Source organism: Canis lupus, chromosome 16 (genome assembly GCF_003254725.2).
Source record: "Canis lupus dingo isolate Sandy chromosome 16, ASM325472v2, whole genome shotgun sequence".
NCBI lineage: Eukaryota > Metazoa > Chordata > Mammalia > Carnivora > Canidae > Canis > Canis lupus.
The window spans coordinates 30,193,609-30,212,617 of NC_064258.1; the positions used below are offsets into that span (position 1 = coordinate 30,193,609).

Consider the following 19,009-nt stretch of genomic DNA (forward strand, 5'->3'; position numbering starts at 1 on the left):
CCCTTGGAAGAGTCATAAAGGTGGTTTTGTTTGGGAAATGACAGCCTCACATCCATTTTTATTACTTAAAGGTAAGGATGTGTTTTCTAGCCTCTAGCCGGCACACCAAAGCGGAGTTTGGTGTCCTCACAGTAAATCCCAAACCACGGGAATGAAAACAGCTAGTCTCCATGGTCACTGCATGACCCCCCTCTCAGTGACCTGCCTGGGAAGCAGGCATCCTGTATGGATTTTGTTCTCCTCTTCCTCTCTCACCTCAAAAGGCAGCTGGTACTGGGGCTGCTCTACTTCTGGTGAATTCTCAACAGTTATTCCAAGACAGATGAGGAAGCTGCCTTGTGACCTTCCTCTGTCCTCTTCCACTGTCCTCTGGCCATTTCACTGTTCCTGTATATCCAATTAAGAAGGTGGACAGAGGGAATGAAAGGATATGACCTCAATAGGAGAAGATTCTGTTTCTCATTAGAGGGCCTGGTGGCAAAACTAGTTATATAGCGAGGCTTATCAGCCATGAGGTTTGAGAAATTTGCTCGCAATTGCTACACCATCACCAATGAACATTAACGGCCAAAATGAACTATTTTAACCTCTGACCAATGAGAAATATGTTTCAGTTAACCCTTGAACAATGTGGGGAGTTAGCTCCCCACCCACCCCACCATACAGTCGAAAATTCAGTATGACTTTTGATTCTCCCAAAGCTTAAGCTATTACTAGCCTATTGTTGACTAGAAGCCTTCCTGATGACATAAGCAGCTTACACATATTTTGTATGCTATGTGTATTATAGACTGTATTCTTATAATGAAGTAAGCTACAGAAAAGAAAATGTTATTAAGAAAATCATAAGGAAGAGAAAATACATTTATAGCACATTTAGGGGGGAAATCCACATATAAGTGAACTGTGCAGTTCAAAGGTTCAACTGTGTTGTTCAAGGTTCAACTGCGTACTATTATGAAAAACCGTTAATAAGATGTAATTATGTGCTTCTTTCCACCTTGGCACCCTCTCTTCCATCTCGGCTGCTTCCCCTCCGCTCACACTCCCATATCTCATGCTCTTTATCCAGCAGCTGTTCCCATAGCAACATGGTCAAGCTGGCTGTGTTTTCACAAGGGTTTCTGGAATATGAAAATCATGAGGCCTTAAAGAAGCATGATCTAACAGCAGAATTTCGGGGACTGTGTAAGAGCTGAGAGCAAAGACAGGAATCCTCTCTAATGTTAGCCCTGTGAACTGTTTTCCTTTGAGATCAATTTTCAAAATCCTTTGATGATTATTCCTATCAATTCTATTTATTAGGAAAGAAGTTTCTGAGGTCAAGCATCATTAGTATCCAATAAAAGAGTTCATGTCATTCATTTAAAGATTACTGAATTTTCCCTGTAAGTAGAGAATACCATCTTGGTGGGTTTAGCCACAAGTGAGAATACAGAGTGTGGTCATCACAATATAAAGTGCTATGGAAGTTTAGATATGGGAGAAATCTTTTGGCTGAAGCAGTTAGTTTCCAACATTAATCTGTTTGGTCCTTAGCGATACTCCCCACCATCTACTTCCATGCCATCAATTCTTTATTTCTCAGTGCTACCCACCTACCAATCACATGGGGGCCAGGAGCACTGAAGTAGAGGGTTGTTGCAGCTGAATTTAGAGAACAAATGTGTAATCTCAGCTTTGAAATGCAGCAAGTATGGACTCTGAGTAATAGTCAAAGTTTGCTCACAGAATCTATAATTGCAACTGTTCTCTATGACATTCTTTGCTAGGCTGTGGAGCTTCTTTGGCGGGATCCATATGCCAGGCAAGTTGCAAGGCCACCTGTGTTGCCGCCTCATCGCACACACCACTGACATTTCTCACATTCTCATCCATTGCTAAGCCTTTCACTTGATATTCCAAGTCTTTTCCCCTATTCAGATCTAAGTAGAAACTTGTTTGGCAAAAAGGCAGATTATCATCAGTGACATTTGCATTTCACCAAAAGGAGGCTATGAGAGCATTTTCACGGCAATAAAATAAAAGCAAATACTTCCTTCCATTCCCTTTGAAGAGTCTTTCTTCCTAATTGAGGGCTTTGGTTTTGCAAGCTTTTGGAGATTTGGAAATTGAAAGGAGGTGAGGAGAGTCAGGTGAAAAGTGCTGTCATGAGATCAAGGAAGGTGAATTCTATAACAGCCTGTGTGCTTTGTCATCATCTTTCTCTTATGATCCCAGAGTTGATGGGATCTCAAGCTATGGGACAGCTCTCTTGCTCAATGATATTGGCATACTGACAATGTCAGGTTTTTGTATTTTAACACACAATAATGATCAGTTCCATGCTATTATTTGTAACCATAAGAGAGCCTGGCCAGTGATTTGGGGTTACACGATAGGAAGTTGTGACAAGTTGCATCTGAAAATCCCATTCTTCTCTGTTACGTAAGGTTTTTTCCCATGTAGGAGAGGACGGATTTTTGGTACAGTAATGAAAACCTAAAAGGAACTTGACAATTTCTGCAAAATGAGAATGAGCTAACATGGTGCAAGGTGGTTTTCAGTAGTCTTTCCTCTACTCTGCTTCTGTGAATACACTGGTGGCCCATCTGCTGGAACTAACCAGGCTGCAGGTCCTATCCTATGTTCCTCTCCCCACCACCCCCGCCAAGCTTGGATGCTGAGCTGACTCAGGAGCCTCATCTCTGGGTATTACAATATCCTATGGAAGTTTTACTAAATGAGGGTGGATTTATTTAAATTAGGAGTCAGGTAACTACATTCTATAGGGTAAAAGCAAGCTGTTGCCTGTTTTTATAAAGAAAGTTTGTTAGACAAATAGGCATAGCTGTGTTTCATGTATTATCTCTGGCTCATTCTCACTGAAGAAGCAGGGCTGAATGGTAATTATCACAGATCCTATATGGCCTGAACTATTTGCTATCTGCTTAAACAGAAGGAAGTTTGCTGATTCTCAATGTAAACCATTCTCATTCCATAGTTAGACTACTTTGGGAGAGTTAAGGACCTGCCATTCACTGAAGTTGCATACGTCCACCAAAGAAGACTGAAAGATAGCAGGTTACTTGTATTCATGCCCCCCATCTCCACCATTTGCTATTAGTGAAGACTGCAAAGAGTGACAATGATTGAAAATCAACATTTTTTGGGAACTGTGTTAGAAACTGCATAAAGTAGGTCATTTGTATTTCATATGTCAAGGAAATGTAGGCTTTCCTGTAGAAGGGCTCTTAGGGAAACCCCAGAGCAAGCAAACAGGCACACCAAGTATTCACATATAAGGATCCCGGACACTGGAAGGGCATTCTGTTCTCATGAAGCCACTTCCTGCTTGTGAGAACCCAGACACGAAAGGCTATTGACCTTCATCGCCCAGTTTGAAATGCATTTTCCCTACTGTGCAAGGGCCACAACTGATGATTCTGGGGCACTCGTAGTTCTCATAGGAAGACTGTAAGCAGAGAATGAAAGGAAAAAGGCAGGAATGAGTGTAGACTCATTCAGCAAATGAACCATAACTTCTGTGGATCCATAGATCCTTTGTGGCAATTATTTTCATGTGATTGGTGAATTAAAAATCATAAACTCTCATGGCCAGAATGGACTAAGGAGTTGATGTAGTTCGAATTCTACAAATTGCATTTGTGGAGAAGGAAATAGGAATGGTAAGTAATGTGTTGAGGCAGATTGGTATGGGGTTGTAGAACCAAGGATGCCTTACAGGGTCCCATCCACCGCCTACCCTTTTTTCTTTGCAAACCAAATTCTTATTCTCAGGTTTTTCATTCTTGTCCCTGTGGGTGATCAGAAAGTGAGCTTGACATAGTCATGGTGTTCATGGGTTATAAATGAGACATCTTCTTCCTTTGTCAAAGTTGCTGGGAAATAGTCAACCTAATTTTTTTTTTCCTGTACACTCAAACATTTTTGTGTTCTTTCATTTTCAATATATGACTCTCAAGAATGTATCTATTCTTTCTGGGCTTGTCTGTCTCTGCAAATTCCATTTTCTTTTACAGCAATGCATCGTTCCCTGATTTTCTTCTCTGAGTCTGACTGCTTTCTAGTTGGGTCCTTCGTTCCTGGATTCTGGATCCCTTTTGAAACAGGGAACAGCACTCTATCATTTCTTGGCAGACACCTACCTCCCCTTCAGAGAAGAAAGAGTCAGGTAGGATGTCTGTGAAAATAAAGAACACAAAATGGAAATGATAGAGCAAGCCAAACAGTAAGGAAATAAGGCTTTGCCTCAAAAAGGAAAAAAAAAAAGAGTAACAGAGAAGAAGGGATGTGAAATGGTTCTGGCAAAACTTGTTCTCTTTTCTAATCATTCTGGGGCATAAGGGGAGGTCAGGGTGGGGGACCAGGGCCCTCTCCCTGCTAGTTATCCTACAAGTCCAGCAGGAGTTGCCTGCCCATTGGTGCGGCTCGGGATGCCATCACTCTTGCTTCTTCTCATCGAAAGTAATCCAGCCCATTATGAATCTCTCTATTCAACTCTCAACTACAATGTTAGTATAGTAACGGGAGTCTGACACAGAGGCATGCACTTGCACTTTTGTAGGCTGAGCAAGTCCCCATTAAAGGTTAAATAACACATAAGGTGGTCTGATGCTAGGGAGAGGGTTTATGCAGCTTACTTGTTTGTTTCTATTATCACTGGCTCAAGACCATGCTAGCATCTCCAAGTACCAAGATGACCCAGTCTCTACCCCCATTTGGGTGGGCCAAATTAGCCAATCTAATGATGGACCAGGACCAAAGTAAGACTTTTCTATGACATTCCCAAAGACAGAGTGGGTGGAAGGAAATGCCACACACAGGGTCCTGTTCTTGTTCTTTGCCTAGCTACATAGCTAGGCCTCACGTGAAATACAGCCAGAGGGATCTATAAAGGCATCAGGGTCTGGAAACCATGTGGATGCACCCAACCCCCTTTGTTTTTCAAAACTGTCAGTAACCTCTTTCAAGTTTACCCCCAATTACCTGTTGATGCTGTTTTTCTGTGCTAACATCTGCCAGTCCTTGCCTTTGGCATTGGGAGTATCAAATGTAGCACAGATCCGCTGTCTGATGGAGTAGGGGATTTTGAAGGCTTTGGGACCAGTCTGTGCAGGGAAAGTGCTATCCTCTTGTGCAAAGAAAGTGATGGTTTCTCTTTCACTCTATAAACAAAGAAAGCATGGTCAGATCTAAATGGAAGTGTTACTGGTCAACACTTTTATTTTTTTAAGAAAATCTGTTAACACACATGCACAAAATGCTTGGCTTCTGTCATGGACTCTGTAACATACATTGAAATGTTCCCCTTTCCTCTAAAATAGTAAATAACTTCTCTAATAGCCTAGTGAATCATGAACTGGAGATTTACAACAGTGCCTTCCACTCGAGGGAGTCATAATCATCAAGGAGATGTCAGGTGACAGCAGAATTAAACCTTTTTTTTTTTTTTTTTACTCTCAGGGATGGATCTAGAATCAGTAGAAGTCCCCAAATGACAGATTTCAGTTCCATGAAAAGAATGACCCTGGTGATAGTCAGAGCTGACCAAAGATGAATAAGCTAATTAAAGCTGCTGGCTGGGCAGGTACCCAACAGGAAAGCTACAAAGAGCAAATGATTGTTTACTGATCAACTTTAAGTTTGTGTTGCCCTGTTCTGGGATGTGAAGTGTGTGATTCCATAGTAAATATTCTGGTCTTGTTTCAGAATTACATTGCTTTGGTCATATACAAGCCAGCGAGGAGTCAGTGAGGAGGTCTAGAGCCTGTGGAGTGGCACAGGCTGGCCGGCTTCTGCCTGCTGTCTTCCCACCCCTGCCTTCTGATTTAGAGATCCAGGGAGGACTGGTTATTTCAGTGCATGCCAGAAATCAGATCATCATCTCCAACATAAAACCATATAGACATTGGTCAAATTAAAGTGGCTGCTGATAAGTTTATGTGAACCAACAGAATTTTAAAGCCTGAAAAGTATCTGACTGAATCCTTCCTGCAACTATGATATGCTACAAGTCACAAGGGTTTCTGTAAATGTCACTAAGGCCTCTATAATCAGTTGACTATGAGTTGACCAAGAGAGATTTTCCTGGGTGGGCCTGACCTAATCAGGCCTTAGAAGAGAGAAGAGGCAGCTCTTATCTGGAGGCAACTCTCCTGCTGGCCTGGTAGAAAACAAACAGCAAGGCTGTGAACTGTCCATAGAGCAGGATAGGGGGCTAGGGTCCAAGGGCATCCCCTAGGAGCTGAGAGTGACTCCAGTCTAAGAGACAGCAAGAAAATAAGGACCTCAGTCCTCTAGCTACTATTATTGGCCAATAATCCAAGTAAGCTTGGAAAAGGACTCTGAACTCTAGCCTAGAACATATCCCCAGCCACTACCTTGATCTCAGCCTTGTGAGATCCTAATCAGAAAACCTACGGGCACCTGGATGGTGGTTAAGTGGTGAAGTATCTGCCTTCAGCTCAGGTCATGATCCCAGGACTCTGGGATTAAGCCCCACATCAGGCTCCCTGAGCCTGCTTCTCCCTTTCCCCCTGCCTGCCACTCCCCCTGCTTGTGTGTGCAAGCATATGCTCTCCCTCTCTGTCATAAATACATCTTAAAAAAAACCAAAACAAAACAATTATGCCATGCCTAGACTTTCAACCTACAAAAAATGTGAGACAGTAAATAGGCATTGTTTTATTCTGTTAAGTTTATGGTAATTTGTCATATAGCAAAAAAGAAAATATAATAATAATATAAAGAGAACTTAAAGCATCATGTCTGAGATGGGGTTAAGGGACTTGGTTAGGACTGTTTAAACCACAAGAAACTGTCCTTCATGGTAGGACTTTGTCATCTCGTGTTTTCCTTCAAGGTAACACGTGCCATTTCTGAGCTGTTCTGTGATCCTGCCTTCAAGTTTTTTTGAACCTTAACACCTCTTCCTACTTCGGCACCAGAGCCAGGAGAGCCCTTCCTGGCAAGTGCCCAGGCTCACATGGCTATAACCCTTTAAACCTTTAGACTCAGTAAGTCTTATGTCTTTAAGAATCTGTTAATTGAGGAAGCTGGTTCACACAGAGATCTTATTAATGATTGATAATATGTTTTGATATTTCATAACCATTTGACAAAGTTACATTTTGAGGGCTCTATCTTGGAAACACAGTGCCTTTATGCAGTATTTCCAAAAGGGTATTTCAGAAGATGTTCCCAGAAAGAGCAGATCTATGGTCAAATACATTTGGGAAATGCTGCATATTATATCTTCTGCTTGGAAATTCAAAGTACATATTATCATATTAAATAGATTCTACTTACTGATTTTAGTTCTATTCCTTCAGAATATTATAGAACAACACTCATCAAAATTCTTCCAGTATTTCATGATAGCATGGGATAATAGAAAAGCATAGTTTTAGAGGTAGAGAGACCTTGCTTTGGAAGATGCTTTTATACTTCCTAGATCAGTGACCTTGGATGCTTCATGATGCTTCTGTCTCAATTTCCTAATCAGTCTTTGGCCTTTTTTATAGACCCCACAAAAGTTATGAAATGTAGCGAAAGTTACCCAGGTCAGTTTGTACATGGCTGAAACTAGCAGTCTGATTTCCTAATACCTATACCAGGATTCATTTCACTATGCCATCCTACTTGAAGACAAGCAGGTGGTTAAGAAAAATGCTGAGCATTATTAGATTTATGCTTCAGGAATTAAGAGCAGGAAGGGCTTCCTGTTGGGAGGCATATGGGTTGGCTTTGGAGGATGAGTAGGTATTGACTCAGTAGAAACTGAATGGGTAACTAGTTATTTTTGGTGAAACATACAACTCTTATTCTGATATGTTGGATTGTTATACAATGAACCAACTCAGGCTTCTTAGTGCATGAAGTAGGTTACGAGAAACAACATTTTAATCGTGGTTTGTAAAATTTCTTCTGGGCTTTAAAAATGTAAAGCAAAATCAGTCTCCTTCAATTTCCTGACTTAAGGGAGAATGAGGTCCTTTAAAAAGATGGTGGAAACTATAGAGAGAAAAAAAGAATTCTATGCAAGATAACATGAGAGCTTGTCATTGTAAACTGGCATGAAAGGGTGTTAACATGTCAAAAGGTGGCCTGCCAGCAAAATTGAAAGCATTGGAAGCATCCATGATAAAAGATTCCAAGAGACTGAACTGGCTTTGAGTGGAGCAAGCTGACCAGGCTCTCTTTACTGTTGGCAGAAGGGAGACCACGCTGATCCACAGTCTTCAGGACAGTAGTGGTAGGATTTCAGAGTGAATAAAATATTATATGAGAATGACTCTTAAGTATTTTTTCTATTTTGGACACTTTAATAAGTGGGCCCCTGGTTTCCTTCTAAAGTTTCTCAATTTAAATATTTGCCATGCATAAGGATGACACTTTATGTAACATTTATGGTACATTCTAAAAGACAGCTGGGCCAAGTAATAAGAATCCTGTAGATACATCACATTTTCTGATTGTTTAAATTAAATATGCAGAGGAACAGCAGATTTTCATGCTCTGCACATCTGAGATAAGCGGCTGCTACTTGGCTAGCTGGGGAGTTGTAAATCAATGAGAAATTCCAAGTATTCTGTCTATTTTGCAACAGACAAATCATCCCCCAACCCTCCACCACTTTTGGAAGAAAGATAAGGGAACTGCTTGAAGGGAAAATTGTAACATGCAAGTTTCTCATTTAAGTTCTTTCTTCAAAAAAAAAACAAAAAAAAAAGGGATTCTTCAATAATATTACATTAACAAGGGATGATGCAATAAATGACTTAGGGATTCTTCCGTTCTCTTCAATATTAGTAAAATGATTTCGCTTTGGACTACAATTTTTAGATCAGGGATACCGTTGCTTTTATAGACTATCAATTGGCAATAATCATTAGGTAATCCAATGAGGTTACATTTAAATAGAACCCTCCTGCTTCTACAGGTTGGCACAATAATGGCCACTCTAAGGAACAGAAAAAATATACTGTCTTGATCATTGAAATAATTTTTAAGTGCGAGAATGACGTGAATGACTGTATTTATTTGGAAAGCCATTTAGATGAGAAGGCATGAAGGTATATGATGATGTGAGGCTTAATGTAAGGAACCAAGGGCCTTCAGTGAGGATAATCACGGCATTGATTCAGATATTTAAAACAAATGTTATCTTATATATACAATGACATACATCTATATGTATCTCATTTACCTCTCACGGTACCATTGTTAAATTTGTGAAACAGACCCTAAGATCATCCATTAAAATAAGTTAGAAGTTGGAGCTCTGAGCTTAACTAGAGAGGGATTTTTGTTTGTTTTTTGGAGTGGGGAAAGGGGCAGATACTTAAAAAAAATTCAGACATCTATTGAAAGCTTGAGAAGATTTATTTCATTATTATTATTATTATTATTATTATTATTATCTTTAATCAATGAAACCCTATTACTAACTTATTAAAACCACCTAATGCAGGGTCTTTCAACCTAAAGGCCATAAAGTATGATGCACTTACTAACTAATACAATTCATATCTAGAATGCATCTTGACTCTTCCAGGTAATCCTAGCTTCTCAGCACTTTATGTATCTTCACTTTTTCTGGAACCATCTACAACTAGAATCCAAGTCATTTTTAGAAAGAAGAGAATGCTCTGTATTCACTATCTATCCTCAGTTCTATGCTTCTGCCAAGAATGAGACAGTCCTGGAGTTGGAAGGAAAATGAGTGATCGATCATACACTCAAGATCTTCCATTGCAGGTGGACTGACATGTGGGAAATCTATTCTATTCTCGAAGACCTATAGAATGAACCCTTATTCCGGCCCAGCCCAGTCCAACTTTCTGCAGTCTTGAGGAAAGAACTTCCCAATTCTCATCTAATTTCATACTCAAAGACAAAATTTATGGTGCTACGATGTTTATCACTAGTGCCTAAGCATCCTCCCACCCTCCCAAAGGAAGACTTACATTACACACAAAGCCCATAGTCAGTATTATTAAATTAGACTTCCCTGATTGGGATCTGGAAGCAGTCTAGTATGGAAATCCAGACTTTGACCTGGACATCCTATAACTGGGTTGGGAACTCTTGCTCCCCATTATTGGCTTTATCATCTGGGATAGGAAAGTTGACCTCTTTGAGAATGTTACATCATGCCAAGTTGTGACAGTATAGTATTGAATCCCCAGAGTTGGGTAGTTATATGTGAAAACCCATGAAATGGTACTGAAATAGAGTGGGTTTCAAAAGTTCTTAGTTTTCTGCTGACATATAAAATAACAGATTTGCCTAGAAATATGGCTTATTATCAAGAGATGGAGAAGCACTGGGCCAAATGCCAGCAGTAACACTTGAAGAAATTAATAAAATGATCCTTCTGGGGTCAAAAGGGGTTAATAAATCTCCAAAAATGTAGTAGCCTACCAACTGGATAGTGGTAGCCCAACAGTGAATAAAGATTATTCAGATGCTTGCCTTTTATTATCAAGACATATGGTGGTGTCCTCATTTTCAAAGCATTTCAAAGTGTAAGCTTGCTAAGCATTAGACCAGGAAATGGAGAGTAAAGGGTAAGACTGTGTTTATTAGCTCATTTTCCTCCTGTTCACTTCAAAAATTTGCTTAAGTGGGGAGGATAGGTACCAGCCTATCTCAACTCCATCACAGTCCTTTTACATGGATTTCCTGTAATAGTAGGAGTTGGTCCTCACCATCTAAGTGCCTTAGAAAATAAAAACCTTTTTAACCTGGAATTGTTGTATTGATCTGTGATCAGACATTTAGGGAGTTTGCATCAGAGGTTATCTTTCCGTCCCACCTCTTCATGCTTGCTTCTGAATGCCAGAAGGAAAATCTGCTTGGATTTTCCTTTTGTATTTATTTTAAAACTTTCCTGCAATTTTTTATTTTACTTTGAGATGTATTGTGTTAAATATGCCACGACTGTTCAAGAAAGAGATGCTCAAAATATCCTACCCTATGTTTCTGGATCTACCTTGCCCATCAAAACTAGTTTAGCATACAATGTTAATTGGCAATAATGAATGCAAATACTGTACAAACATGTCAGTTAAGACAGCTATCAATTTTGAGGCACAATCCTTTAGAAAGCCATCCACTCTTCAGAAAAACTATTTGGGGAATTAGCAATGCTCATTTTGCATAAACAATGGATTGAAATGAGAATGGAGTGAAGTGATAATGTTATAAGACTACAAGTTTTCAAAGAAAAAAAACCAAATTGAGTGGTATGTATAGAACATTTGTTAGGCCTTCTGCCAAGCCTGAATGAATAAATATACATTATTTATATATTTATACATAAATATGTATGTGTGTATGTCTGTATACATGCGCGCATATGTACATATGCTACTGATGAGCAATAAAATGTGTTTTTCTACCCTAGCCAGGGATTACCTTGTCATTGCTCAACAAAAGCATCTCATGTCTCCCCTGATTCTACCCCTCAGCTGCTCTCTCTCTCTCTCCCTTTAAATAACCAGGCAGGTGGGAATGCCATTTTCTCCTTTCTAAGCCAAATACATAGCCATGATGAAGCCATTCGGTGGTTTAGGGCAAATCAGAGCCATGGCAGAAATTAGGTGTCTTTTTTGCAAAAGTGAATTCTCCTCTGACTCCCATTCTAACTTTGCCCTTTAATAATGATATGACCTTGGACAGTATCCTCTCCCTCTCTGCACTTGCATTTCCTTACTTTGTAGAATGAGACTTCTGTCTACTTTGTTGTACATTATTGCATCGATGAATCTAGATTTAATGGAAACTGGGCTATGGGGGATATGAGACATTGACATGACAGCAGGGAACCAAGGTCCTGAAGATAACTTATGGAAAAATGGTCAGAACCAGTAGAAAAGCAGCCCAATGGTGACCTCGTGCCTCTTCCAGGTCTGTGTCTCAAATGTACCATCAGTCTACAAATGAACCACAAGTGATATTCCAAACCCACAAAGGACGATTAGATTGTTTGTAGTTCTGTGCATAAAACCAGTGCTTTCCCCTAAAATTTAGCTCTCCACCGAGCCTCATCTCTGATGGGTTGAGTTTCTCAGCCCAACAGGAAGCTCAGTTCAACCCTCAGCTTGAGGAAGAAGTTGATTTGCCCTTATCGGTAATGATGCTTAAGAGTGAGTACATTCTGAAGCTCTTTTAGAACCTGTGTAACACGACTGAAATAGGTACATTTATCTTCCTGTCCTGTAGAAATGGGGTCAAGTGGTCCTGCGGACTAAGGACTCACCTCTAGGATGGATGTCTGCACTTGGAGGATCTGTTCATGGCCTTTGAGCTGCCGGATGCAGATTTTGCAGGACAGCTGGGTGGTGGTGGGCGTGTAGCGCTCCAGGGAGAAGGCACAGTGCAAGGGTTGCCAGTTACTGCACCACACGCGGGAGAATGGGACTTCCTGCAGGAAAACAGGGGAGAGAAGAGGGGTCTGGTGTGCAGAGCCTGGCTGAGAGGAGAGGCTTAATAGCAATAATTATGATGATGATGACAATGATTGCAGCAGAGATAATTGCCTGAGCAACTTTGGTGAAACTGTTGTAGAAATAATGTTCCAGCATATGCCAAGCAGCACAAAAAGTAATTAATGTCAATTCCAATGGATAACATTTGAATTCCAAAACCACAGCGCAAGAACTCAGATTTCACTTGGTGACATAGTTAGGATACCATCAAAAATTAATCCTCATGCTTTTCCCCTAAAAAAATATTCTTTAGAAGACTCCTCTGGTCCATCCTTCTCCCTAAGCCTGGGGTAGGATGATATCTTTTCATTTAAATGAAAATTTTGCGAAAGAACTCACTGACCAAGGGGCACCTGGGTGGGTCAGTCTGCTTAACGTCTGCCTTTGGCTCAAGTCATGATCTTGGGGTCCTGAGTTCAAAAGCCCCACATCAGGATCCCTGCTCAGTGGTGAGTCTGTGTCTCCCTATCCCTCTGTCCCTCCCCCCACTTATGTTCTCTAAAATAAGTAAAATCTTAAAAAAAACCCAAACACCTGACCAGCACTTATCCCAACACCACAAACTTATATAGAATTGTGTAAAAGAACACACTATTGCTAGTGTATCCACCATAAAACGTTATACATCCTGCCAATCACATGAGCACATACACACACATATACGCACACTAGAGAGAGACACAAACACTAGGCTGCCCAGAATAGTCTTGTTTGTCAACTCCTCTTCCAGGTCTGTGTCTCAAATGTACCATCAGTCTACAAATGAACCACAAGTGATATTCCAAACCCACAAAGGACGATTAGATTGTTTGTAGTTCATGTAGAACATGAACTACATTGAATTACATTGTTTGTAGAACATGTAATTCATCTGTTCCACAATTATGTGCATGGTGCTTGCTCATGACCATACGCTATACAAGATAAACAATAAGAAACTAGGTTCAGTCTGTACCATCATGGGACTCACAGACAATTAGACAATTGAGTGGCAAAAGGGGTTTTTACTATATGAGGGGGGAAATAATAAAAATAAATAAATAAATAATAAAATCTATATATACCAGCCTTTTTTCCTATTACTAGTCATTGTATGCCCGATTAGGCTGTGCTCAGGCATGTGGCTTTACAACAATGTGAACTAGAGGTCACTCATTGATATTCTTTCATCTACTAAAAAAGTCTCTCCTTCCTACTTTAATCAAGCTGAAATTCTTGGCAATGACCATGTATGACCAGCCTCTAGTAACGTTCATCTTCACTTTTTTCTCTTTTTTTCATTTCATTAATGTGTTCTTTTTTACCTTTCACTATAAATATAATTTTCTCCAATATTAACACTGGCAGGTGGCAGAAGATACATCGGGTTTGGAGGTTTGATATTCTGAAGTGTGACTGGCGATGAAGCCATCATGTGTTATAAGATCGGGGGCCATGATTAAAATTCAGTCAACTCACTTTGAGGAACTAGGAGTTACCAGAATTCTTTTTTTTTTCTTTTTAAGATTTTATTTATTCATTCATAGAAACAGAGACCGAGAGAGAGGGAGGCAGAGACAGAGGCAGAGAGAGAAGCAGGCTCCACACAAGGAGCCAGACGTGGGACTCAATCCCGTGTCTCCAGGATCAGGTCCCAGGCTGCAGGGGGCGCTAAACCGCTGCACCACCAGGGCTGCCCTTCCAGAATTCTAATGGGCACATTGCTTGTTTCTTAGTTTTCTCTACTGGAAGTCTCACAGATCCGGATTTTGGATGATTCACAGGAGGACCAGCAAGGAAGGACAGCCTTTGATTGTTGCCCACTTGAAGAGAGGAACACTAGCTGTAGGGAGTCTGAGAGAAGAAACTCATGCCCTAACCACTACCACACATCCCAGCAAGGAGTATAAGGCTTTGTGGTCTTGTTTCATTTGTTCTTAATCCTGAATCAAGGGAGAGGCAGTGGAATTTTCATCTCAAGATGCAGTCAGGGACTGAGAGAAGGTCTGGTTGGTGAGGTAGCCCAGCCATCTTTGGAGGAAGTCATTTTCCTGACAACACTCAAAAATGACTTTTCACATGCACCAAATTCTACACCGGATAAAAGAAATAATGACATGCATTTACAAGTTCTGTCATTTCTTCTTGTTGTCCAATCCAAATCTTTCTGTGCTTCTCCCCCTAAGGCTTCTCCCATGTTGGAGGCCATGGGTAACCCTTACTTCAACACTTCTGTCTGCTTGCTGACTCTTCAAGATCCTATCTGTTCACAGACTCCTTGCCACCTCTCTGTGGAGAACTCTCAATAGCTGTATCTTTGGAAGTTATCTCATTATCAATCACTGACATTATACTTCTAATCATTTTATTTGGCCTTTACTTTCTCCAACAACTCTACCTTTTCAAAACAGATTATCACCATTCACTGTCTGTCCTCCAATTTTCTTCTCTCCATTAATGATCCTCTTCTCTCCTCATTAGAGCTAACTGTGGTGACCTGCTCCCCAATCTCCTGCCTTCAGTCTCTGTGATACGGAGCTAATGAGGGGGTTAGGGCTTGGCCAGAGAGGGAAACAGGAAGCAGCTTATTGGTGTTCTTTAGGAAATAACACTGCAGTGTCTCTTCTACCTCTAATCATGAGTAGGGGACACAGATGTGACCAGATCTCCTGGGAACTCTGTTTTCATTACAAGAATCCTTTGCATTGGGGCCCAGTATGGCCCCCTGATACCTGCCACATTTAACAGAGTCTCCTGCCTGGCGCTCCGGGGCTTCCATCATCTGTTGTCCTATCTTCATTTTAATAGCCCTCAAATAAACTCTCCTTTAAGCAAGTATGTTGTTGTTGTTGTTGTTTATAGAGTTATTTTGCAACAACCTCCTTTCATGAAAGAAACTCTAAGATAGGGCTCCATGGTTAACAGGTACTTTTGCCTAATTAAGAAAACTAAAGGGACACCTGGGTGGCTCAGTTGGTTAAGTATCTGACTTGATTTCAGTTCAGGTCATGATCTCAGGGTTGTGAGATGGAGCCTTAACTCTAGAGCCTGCCTAAGATTCTCTCTCCCTCTCCCCTACCAACTCTAAAAAACAAAACAAAACAAAACAAATCAACAAACCCAACAACAACAAAAAGCTAAGGTTTTTGTGTTTTTAAATAGAAATTTGAGTCATTACAGTATAATATAAGTTCTTGAGGATCAGGGCCAGACAGAGCTGAATTCAAGGTGCCGCTCTTAAACTGACCTCCACGTTGTGCAGTGGATCTGAATCCTTGCTAATTCTTCCTTTCCTAAAAAACAAAACAATGGTACTGACCATTTATTGAAAAGTGTCTTCTCTGGTATACTTTGTTACATTTCTTATATTTTCTCCAGAGAATGCTGGCAGAAAGGTAAGAGAATCATGCTCACTGCAGAGATAATCTTCCCTTGCAGAAAGATATGAGAATCAGCACACACACACTCCTCTCTTTTCTTTTTACATTTCACTGCACACAATCAAAACATTTTAAAAATCTGATTTTAAGATCGTATCAAAAGAATATTCCTTTTTATTGTTGGGTTGAGTAGCAGCTGCCAAAAGTGCTCAACAAAACATTTAAAAGTAATAGAATTAGAAGCGCTGTGATTAGTGTGTTTTCAGGGCAACCATCTTTGCTTTCATTTATTAAAAAAAGAACAAACTATCAAGATGCTCACTGAGCGAGAGGAATGATGTGGCAAGTAATATGGGAGGACAAAGTGTAGCAAAGTTATGGGTGTTTAAAGAATTCCGGAAATGTTTTCATTTTGATTCCCATTATAATTAGGTTCCTAGCAGATGGAGAGAATGTAAATCACATCCTAGCAGGAGACAGACACAGGGTTCCCCAAGACACAAAGTATGCTGAAAAGAAAGCTGCTTTTATTCTAGGGAGGTGACAGCTCGTATTTGTGTTTTGTAGGATTTAAAGAATATTTTATTGTATACTGTTTATTCCAGCTTCCCCACCCCATAGTCAGCAACAAATAGCAGAATGGGTGATTCTGTAGCACCCAGGTCCCAGTAACCTCTGGGGAGCAGAGCTATTTATTTACCTCCTAGACAAGGTCTGCTAAATCTGTGGAGGGGATCTCTAACTGTGGTCAAGTCTTAAAAAGCCTGAGAAGAGAAGAAATACTTGTTTTTTTTTTTTTTTTTTTTTTTTCAGGGGAGGGGAAAGGGAAGACCAGCACTATGGGTTGTAGCATAGCATTTTGTCAACTCTAATCCTCCAGAAGCTAAACTAACAAGATTTCAAAGCCAGCTGGTCTGACTCTGGATCTAACCTTGAATTTACACCATTCTAAAAACATTCCTTGTGCAGTTGGTTGGTGTCTCATGGGGCAAATATTCTAGGCAGTGGGTATCTCCTAGGCCTGAAAATTCCCGGTAAATGCCAGCTATCCCAGAAGAAGAAAGGAAGGTTTCTTAGGAGAGCAGGCTTTGGGTGCCAGCTGGAATATGTCGCCTCTCAGATTCCAAAATTAAAGTTAGAGAAAGAGGGAGAGGAAGACCAGAGTTCTTCCATGCATTGAGCTGGAAGATGACAGAAGATGACAGGGAGATTTACCAGTTGAAGGAGAGACCTATAAATGATGTCAGGAAGAGTGAGATTTTATGTCTCTGCAATAGCTCTCGGTTAGTTCCCATCCACTAAGCCCTAATGAAAAGCCATTCTCTATTATCCACGCCAAGTTTATCAGTGCACATCATGTTCTACATGAAGTTCAAGCAGGATGAGCACAAACCCTCCCCAAAGGGCTTACATCTGATGCCTGGAGCAAACACAGCATGGCCATTAAGAGCAGCACAATACGCATTCATACAAGCTAGGGGATTTTAGTGATGACAGAGGCAAGAAAATTGGCGGCAAAGGCGGTGGTGGTGGGGAAAGGAGGAATGGAGCAGAAAGCCATTTGTGGGTAAGAAAAATGAAGTGGAAATGAAACTCAGTGGCAAACCCCTGGTGCAGAGAAAATTAAATTATTTCTCAGCCTTCCAAGACTCTTTCAAATTATGCTCAATTACAGAAGGCAAATATTTATCCATGTTCACAACATCCATGCAATCCAAGCCATCCCAGCAGTAAAGCTTGTTGGGTTTCCTTGTGAGCCAATGCCCTTTTTCTTTGGTTGGCCTCTGTAGCATGTTTTGAGGTCCACAGGTTCTTAGGCCTCCACACCTTTCCTGCCCTGGACCCTCCTTGGAATTCCTGGTGCTGGAATTATTGTTTAAGTGCTAGTGCAAGGTTATGGTCCTTTCATCTGACTTTTTTTTTTTTTATCTCTAAGCATTAAACTTAATAGTTACTTGTATTGAGGCACTTGCATTAAATCCAGTAGAAAGATGCCTTTAAGCCTATAAAGATTAATACAGAGGAATTTACGTGACTACCAGGATTTGTTTTAACAATGCCCTGAAGTTCAATTTGGACTGGAAACTTTGAATATGCTTTCCTGGAAACAGAGACACCTAGGTCTTAGAATATCATAAATGACCCATTTATTCATGGAAAACCTCTCAGCATAAGGAAATATGCTGAATGTGTCAAAAAAATTGTTTGGGGCCATGAGAGATGCTCTTGTTGCTCTGAATGCTCTGAAAGAGTACACAAGGGGCAGTTCCAAAGGTAATGAGAAGTCTGAAAAGTAAACAGGAAAATACAACCTTGTCCACTCTGAAAAACATGAATTTTTGAAGGCAAAAGGGTTGGTGGTTCAACTTTTTTTTCTAACTCTCATAACTCAGGCAAGGTTTTTCTCTCTGTGATTTGGCTTGTTCCCATTCTGACAAGCTGGTTCATCTTGTGCATGTTTTTGGTTGTTGTTTTTAATAAATGTCACAAGAATGGAAAGGTTAAAACCCCACAAAGCTCCATAGGTTATGATAGAACTGAGACATCTGAAAGCCTCCTGTGATCCCAGATCAATCTGAGCCCACCAGAAGCTTTTCCAAAGCTAAGGAAATGTCCTGTCACCTGGTGACTTTGATTTAGGGAATGACTGTAGACCAGCCAGCTGCTTGTGATGACAGTACTCATCAGTGGGGATTTCTATAGAATTCGGTGGCAGAGTCACACATCGATAAGAGATCTTTCTATGCTAAGCAATTACTCAAATTCCCTAAAAGTGATCTGAGGAGACTCAAGTCATTTTGCAATGTTTTAAAATTTTTTGATAGAGGAACAATAATACAGAAATATCTTTATATATTTGTAAAAGGGACCTAAAAGGCATTATTCTTTCTCTGGCTCTCAGTTTACAATTTCCTCTTCCCATCTTACTCAGCTTACTTGGTGGCAAGCACTTCATGTTCAGAACAGAGTCTCTGGTGCCTACCTGGCCAGCCAGGGCTCCCCACAATTCAAAATTGTCACCCTTAAAGGATTGACATCAGGGGTGCCAGGGTGGCTAAGAGACTAAGTGTCTGCCTTCGGCTCAGCTCGTGATCCCAGGGTTTGAGATTGAGTCCTGCATCTTCTCCCTTTGCCTCTGCCTCTGCCTCTCTT

At 40.6% G+C, this 19,009-nt stretch overlaps 1 protein-coding gene across 1 annotated transcript in view; it reads right to left on the minus strand.

The window, feature by feature from the left end:
• UNC5D (unc-5 netrin receptor D) overlaps positions 1-19,009 on the minus strand; it is a 531,015-nt gene that overhangs the window by 13,693 nt on the left and 498,313 nt on the right. Inside the window, 2 exon segments of the mRNA XM_025426288.3 lie at positions 4,990-5,168; positions 12,269-12,433. Of these exon segments, the coding sequence (XP_025282073.1) occupies positions 4,990-5,168; positions 12,269-12,433 (344 nt within the window).